A 7,671-nucleotide genomic window follows, 5' to 3' on the forward strand; every position below is an offset into this window, starting at 1 on the left:
GCATTGAGTAATCTGGAATTCAGGTGTTTTATCAGATTTCTCAAAACAATAATCACAGCTTTAACCTAATATAAAAATATTTTAATATACATTTTACATAAACACTATTGGCTCAAATCAGAATTTATTTCACTAAATTTAATAAATTAAATTCCAGGTGTCATTAAAATGAAGCCTATCATATGGAATTTTCCCAGTCGTGCACAATTGGCCCTAATCTTTTTGTTAAAGGAAATATAATCCTTTAAAGATTAAGATAATCATAATTACCGCATCTGCAGCTTTTCCAGCAGGGGAACTGCCGGCTTTATCGTCCGTCTCCATCGCATCACTAAAACAATAAAATCAGTCAGAGATAAAAATAAACAAAGTTTATTCTCAAGTTATTAAACAGCAGATAATGAAAATTACATGTTTAATGTTAATAATATCATAATGCAGGGTTCACAAACTTTGTGCAGCCAGGGATGCCGTTACCTCTTCAGTACAGATGTATTTTAAAAATAGAATTCAAATATTCGAATCTCATTATTTAAAAGATTATGATATTATTTTGGCTAATAATTAAAGCCATAGAGATTTTCATTTCACCAACAGAACACATTAGGGTCTAAGATAATTTTTTTTTTGGTGGACACACCCAGAGCCACACAAACAGAGACACACAAAGACGGGCAGACAGACACACAGACAGACAGACAGACAGACAGACACTCACTCATGCAGAGACAGAGACAGTCAGACAGAAGAGACAGTCAGACATACACACAAAAAAAAGTCAGACAGAGACACATGTAGACAATTATCTTCAGGCAGACACACAGAGACAGACACACACAGAGTGGAAGAGACACAGACAAACACATTGACACACCCAGAAAGTCAGACACACACTTATATATAACATTTATTTAACCAGGTAAGTCAATTGAGAACCAGTTCTCATTTACAATGACGACCTGGCCAATGAGTATTATGTAAATTACACTAACTTCCCTAAGCAATTATTTTGAAGTTGGATGTAAAAACATTAAAGAGTGCTTAATGCACTTCCCACAACCCCCCCCCCCCCCCCCCCAAGTGTGTGCACTAATGCCAAATATCTTCAAATCTTCAATCACTTACAAAAAATATAAATTAAATATACAAATAAAAAACACCACCAGGTTAAGAATGTTAAATTAGAATTTGAGACAGTTTAACGGTAAACAAAAAAGAAAACATGCTTGTCTAGTAAACAACTTCCCCAAAGCCCACCTGTCTTTGTCCTGCGTTAGCACAGTGCCGGTATTCGTGGAGCCGGGAACAGCGGGGATAGGAGTGCCGACAGTGCGAAGGTTCTGGATAACAGAGGACAGAAACTGCTGGCTTGCACTTTCGTACAAGTCGAAACAGATCTGATACGCCATCAGAAGGTTATCCTCCTTCACCAGCTTCTCCAGAATATCGCTCACGGCTTGAGGGTCGTCCAGGAATATGAGGCACTGCAGTGGGAATGACCATTAACATAAACACCATACAATAACACACAGCATCACGCTATTCACATCCCTGCCCGAGGAGTGCGTCTCACCTGGCACACGTTGATAAAATCAGGCTTCTCCAGGTTCATGTAGAGCTTAACAAGCACTCGGAGAACCTCGTTACGGAACTTTTTATTCTGCATCAGAGACATGCAGATCTTCAAGCTGTAGGCCAACAGCCCACTGACATCATTCTGCAGAAGGAAAACAGCAAAACATGAGCTGACATCATCCATAAACTATTAAGCCACAATGCTGTTAAATTCAGCATTCTGATTGGTCAGAAGGTGTTAATTTTCTATAACAGTAACTCTGTTTTTTTTTTAAAAATCATTGATATGATGTTTTCTGTGAGAAAATATTTATTTAACATTTATGGAAGATGTGTCCAGTGTCAGTGCTTTGTAACAGTCAGAGGTAAAGCTGTAGCTAGGTTTTTCCACATCTTCAGGAGAGAGGAAGATGCAGTTTCTTGGAAACATGACAAGCTGCATTTTTTGCAGCCTTAATTTCAAGAAAGAGATAAAAAGAAAGGATGGTGAAGGAACGACTGTTTATAGTTGCTACAACATAAGGGAGAACAGGAACTAACTTGCTTCAACAACATTACATAACATTAAATATAACTATAAACAGATCAAATATATGATTCCATTCTTTAATAAATAAAAACATGCAATTGTTGCCAAATCGCTGTGGTATAAGAGAAATAAAACACATAGGGACATTCTGTTATAGAAAAAAAAAAAAAATTGTGACTCTGCTTCATCTCACCACCCACTCACTGATTATTTTATTACAACAGCACCACACACAGTGTTTATTACTTACATATGCAACTCCAAGATGGTGAATAGAATTATGGGATTGCCTTCTACAAAGTTGGCACATTTTTTCTCAGAAGAGTGAGCCAGTGATCTTATTTTAGTGAAGACCATAAATACACCAATCAGCCATAACAATAAAAACCACTGACAGGTAATGTGAATAACATTGATTATCTCTTTACGATGGCACCTGTCAAGTGGTGGGATATGTTAGGCAGCAAGTTGATGTGATGGAAGCCAGAAAAATGGGCAAGCGCATACGACCTACCTAAGCATTGCTGCAGACCAAGTACACCTCTTCGTGGCATTCATGGTATTCCCTAATGGCAGTAACCTCTTTCAGCAGGATTATGCACCCTGCCACACTGCAAAAATTGCTCAGGAATGGTTTGAGGAACATGACAAAGAGTTCAAGGTGTTGACTTGCCCTCCAAATTCCAAATCAAGCATCTGTGGGATGTGCTGGACAAACAAGTCTGATCCATGGAGGCCCCACCTAGCAAATTACAGGACTTAAAGGATCTGCTGCTAACGTCTTGGTGCCAGATACCACTGACCACCTTCAGGGGTCTTGTGGAGTCCATGCCGCGATGGATCAGAGCTGTTATGGAGGTTCCCCTTGTGCCACCAAAATATTAGGCAAGTGGTTTTAATGTTATGGCTGATCAATATATACAGTCTGTGCTAAATAACGCACAATATCATGGCACCGACTTAGTACACTTAAGAATATCGAATTAAAGCAGCACAGATAAAAATGTTAAAAAACCGTACCGATTCAAGGATAGTTTTCTCAAACACGTCCAGGCGTCTGGTCTCCAGCGCAATCCCAATGGCCTGCTTGTACTTGTGATCATCCAGGCATCTCTGGAACATTTTATTAACAATGCCCTCCAGACGAGGATCGATGGTCTTCTTCTCTTCGTCCTCTGGCAGCTCGGCATTCTCCACACGCAGCTTTGTGTAGTGATCAATACATTTCGCTGTCAGGAAATGAAAAACAAACTTTTTAAATCATAAAGGACAAATAAGAGAAGATTTATATTTTCGTAGTGCAGGATGTCATGAGGGGAAAAAACGAGGTATGGCATTTTTTTCTGCTTACAATATTAGAATACCTAGTAATAAAGGAAGTTTAAAAAAAAAACTCAGAGAGAGACAATATGAGAGGGGGAGACTGATTCTGGGCTGCATACCAGACTAGAATATAAAGAGAGAAATCAAAGAGAAAGTGAGAGATGGGCACCACGAGAGACAAACATAGAACATAGTGTTGAATGTCTCCTAAACTACAAGAGAAAGGACAGGAGAGGCTCAGAGACAGGAATGGGACAAAACAAGAGAAAAAAATATAAAAAATCAAGAGTAGCATTGTTGCAGTTTTATGGTGTATGATCGGATGGTTACCCCAGTGCTTACCGTTTCAAAATACAGATTAAACTGCATCTCTACTTTATCTAAAAATGACAATGTGATAAGGTATAAGAGTTTAAGAAATGGCTATAAAATAAACAGTAGAATTAACTCCAGGTAATATATATCCCATCGGAACCAATGTAGCTAAAGACTGCGTTATATTCTGCGGGGAAGAGAGATTGTGTGCTTTTTCTTCAGTATAGAAACACTCCAGGAAGCTCTTGCTCTTTTCTCGCTAATTTATAAAGAAATCACTTATCCCATGTGAATCGATCTGAATTACTACAGATGTCCTTCGACAACATTACTGAAGGCATACGTGTCCAGAAAACTAATCCCGCAGAAAGAACAGTAGTTAGGGGATTTGATCTTTCTGTTTTCTTTTGTTTTATATTTATATTTATATATATATATATATATATATATATATATATATATATATATATATATATATATATATATATATATATATATACACACATACACATACACACACATACACACATACACACACTCAAGGAAGCACAAAAACATTTTTTACAAAGATTTCTAAATAAATTGTCTTAATTTTCACCATTAGTTTGTGTGTTTTTAAACAGTTGATTAATAGTGTGATTTTTAAACAAGGTTATTACTGTATATGCAAATTTTTAAAAAAAAACTTTCAAACTCACCGATAATGGTTTCCACATATTCAGAGTCATCAGTGACGTTGAAGAGATCTCCAGCGCCCAGAGCATAGTTCAGCGACTCCTCAAAAGCGCCGAGGTGGTAAAACACTTTAGAAGCCACCAACGCAGCAAACGCTCTGCTACGGAAAGTCTCATCTTCGTACAGGACCTCACTGAGAAACAAACAGCATGTTGTTCTCCCTCTCTAAAACAATCTAGTCTTTCAGTACATATGTTGCTTTGTTATACACTCCTGCCCTGTTGTTTGACCTTGTAGGTATTCAGTTAGAGGCAAAAACACAGCTTTTTTCCATCCACAGTGTGTGTTAATCATCCCCGAACCTTCATCAGGGTTGGCTTTTGTTTGGTGGACTGTTTCTCAATCTGTGCTCCCTTTTCATTGATGCACACGATAGAGGGGTGTCAATACTTTGTAACTGTACACATGTATGGTGGGTGAACTTGAGAAAATAACCAGTGAATATATAAAAGGATCTAAGGAATATCCTACTTACATTTTATCCACAGACTCCGAGATTTCAGCCCAGAAGTCATTGACGATGGAGTTGAGCTTGTGGAGTGCAAACTCCTTTACATAAAAAAAGAAAAATGCAAAGATTAGACATGGAAATATTAACATGAATAAACAACTGACCAATCAATGCTGAAATTTTGTGTAAAATCACTCCTAATTCATCAACTATTTAGTAAAGTTTTGTGTAGGGCTGCACGATATGACACATCACTGATATCGTGATAAATTACATCAGAATACACTTTTCTGTGATATAGTAGATATCATGATCTCTTAATTATTTTTTTAAAAACTACCAATGATTAGATGCAGCTGATTTGGTAGTAAAATTTTGTAATAAACTTTTAAAGTTGTAGAAGGTATTTTTTTTTATTTTAAAATAAAAAAAAAAAGTTTAAAGTAATTCCATTTTATAGACAAAAAAGTTTTTCCACATTAAAAAAAATATGAATGTTTTACTGTTATAGCGAGATATTTTTGCCTATTACCCATACCTATACCAATCAGACACCATTCAGTCATAAAGGACCAAGTACATTCATGGCATGTTTACATTTAACCAAACCCACAAAACTCTATAAATGGCAAAGCTCACAGAGAGCTGAAAACGACAGAATGATGACTAAATTGTGAAAAAGTGCCTCCTATGCATGACATGCACTAAATCTTCCAGTAATGCAGCTCAGCCACCACAGACACACACGAAATCTTCCTCCTTTCATAGGGTGCCATTACTTTCGTCCTAATTAAATAAGTAAATAAGTGATTTAAAACTGCATAATCTGTAATAAAATCATAGCAACTCATCGACAATTATGCGATTGTCATCACAACTCTACTACGAATGATTTACAGATAAATTTGTTCATATCCAGAGTGATAAATGAAGCTTATTGTGTGTGAATAGATTTGCAGAACTGTTACCTTCAGTTGCGGCTCATCCTCATCCAAGAGGGATATGATTCCAGCTGCGAATACAACAAAAAAAATTATGAGAGTTTACAAAATATGGACAAAAGGTCCCTGGAGGACTAGTGGTTAGGCCACAGCGCTCTCACCACTGCGGCCCCGGGTTCGATTCCCAGCCTGGGAACGTACCCCAGCCACTGGAATTGTGTGCAGCAGTGCTGGTCCCAGCGCCAGTCCCAAGCCCGGAAAAAACTGGGGAACAACTGTGCCAAATCAAATACGCAGACCACTGACCCGCTGTGGCAACCCCTAACGGGACCAGCCGAAGGAGGAACAACAACAACAAAATATGGACAAACATCACTGAGATTAGGTTTTTTTGGGCACATGTTTTTGGTATTGCTGATATGATGATAATTCTGAGAGCAAAATGAGTAACCTAATGAGTATTAATCAATCAGGGACATCGTGAACATATTATTTAGCTCTGTTTATGTTGTTTGCTGAATTGTCATGTGCTGCTAGCAGTACACTCCTCGTGCTGAGTTTTATGTTGAAGAAGTCATAGCGTTTAAACAATGTTCTAATAGTGAGCACTCTCAGGTCGGCTCTATTAAACACACTGATTAAACACCATAATGATGTTTTAGCACCTGTAATGTAGGAAGACGCTGTAGTTCCTCCTCTTGATATTTCCACAGTTTGCAGTCTGCTATGTTTTGATCATGAACCGTGGAAATGCGTCCAGATCGCTGTCATTTTTTAATGTCTGTTCATTAACGCGACAAAATACACTAGGCTTACGTCACTTAATGTCACGTGGTATCGGATATTAGTATCGGAGCACCAATAGTATCCATGCATCCCTAAACGAGCCCATTTATAATCTAACCGGATAAATACTCAATTGATTAATTAATAATTGAATTTCTACGTCAGAGAACTACAGAAATAAAAATCAGGTTTTGAATCATAAAAAAAATGTAAAAAAAAAAAAAAAAAAAATGAATCTGTTAATGTTAGCAACATCCTGATAAAACATCAGCTGTGCAACATGATCAATAATGTTTTATTAAATGTTAACTTTGCTTCATAACTTTTCAAAAAAAATTAAAGTTTAAAGTAGTTAGTAAAAGTTAAAATTCTACCCTAGTCAGCTAGCTTCATTCAGCATTACATACTGTAAGCTAGGTAATTAATCCGTCTTATTCTAGTAAACTAACTAACAAAAAGTATGACATCCGATATTAACACGCTTTATATAATTTATGTGCAGAAATTGCACTTTATTCATTTTGGGTTAAACTATGGTTCACTCACTAAACATTACCCGCTAGCTACTTAGCGAATCTGTTCGCTGCTTTTAGAAGCTCTGGCTCTAAAAACGCAATGAAATAACAGCAGTTTATCACGTTAATACTTGCTATCTCAAACGTTTTTGATACTCAGACAAAATTCAAAATAAAGAAGAGAGCTTTAACCGGAGCCGTTAACGCTAAATTAGCTTAGCTAGTTAGCTTGGCTAATGTGACTCAGCTAAATCAACTGCATTTCTATCCATCGTTTTCTTCATTTCTTACCGGCAGATGTGATCATGTTTAACTTCGAACTCTTCAATCTGCGTCCGAAGAGTGAAAATCACTGTCACGAGTTTAAAAGCCCCACAGATGAAAATGAAAATAAATATATTTATGTCAAAACACTTCGGTGTTGAACAACGGCGATTTACTTCAGCGCCTGTTCAGCTGCACCTTCCGCTTCACAGCGGCTGCATCCCAAATTACTATCAA

At 37.2% G+C, this 7,671-nt stretch overlaps 1 protein-coding gene across 2 annotated transcripts in view; it reads right to left on the reverse strand.

The window, feature by feature from the left end:
* The window catches only part of psmd1 (proteasome 26S subunit, non-ATPase 1), a 47,398-nt gene extending 39,727 nt beyond the window's left edge, over positions 1 to 7,671 (reverse strand). For both annotated transcript variants that reach the window (XM_026930518.3, XM_026930517.3), the window contains exons 1-8: positions 7,462 to 7,671; positions 5,897 to 5,940; positions 4,953 to 5,026; positions 4,441 to 4,610; positions 3,125 to 3,333; positions 1,574 to 1,717; positions 1,258 to 1,484; positions 271 to 331 (exon numbers count right to left, since the gene is read on the reverse strand). In XM_026930518.3, the coding sequence (XP_026786319.1) occupies positions 271 to 331; positions 1,258 to 1,484; positions 1,574 to 1,717; positions 3,125 to 3,333; positions 4,441 to 4,610; positions 4,953 to 5,026; positions 5,897 to 5,940; positions 7,462 to 7,477 (945 nt within the window). In that variant the 5' untranslated portion in view covers positions 7,478 to 7,671. The remainder of the gene's footprint in view (positions 1 to 270; positions 332 to 1,257; positions 1,485 to 1,573; positions 1,718 to 3,124; positions 3,334 to 4,440; positions 4,611 to 4,952; positions 5,027 to 5,896; positions 5,941 to 7,461) is intronic.

Source organism: Pangasianodon hypophthalmus, chromosome 11, assembly GCF_027358585.1.
Source record: "Pangasianodon hypophthalmus isolate fPanHyp1 chromosome 11, fPanHyp1.pri, whole genome shotgun sequence".
NCBI lineage: Eukaryota > Metazoa > Chordata > Actinopteri > Siluriformes > Pangasiidae > Pangasianodon > Pangasianodon hypophthalmus.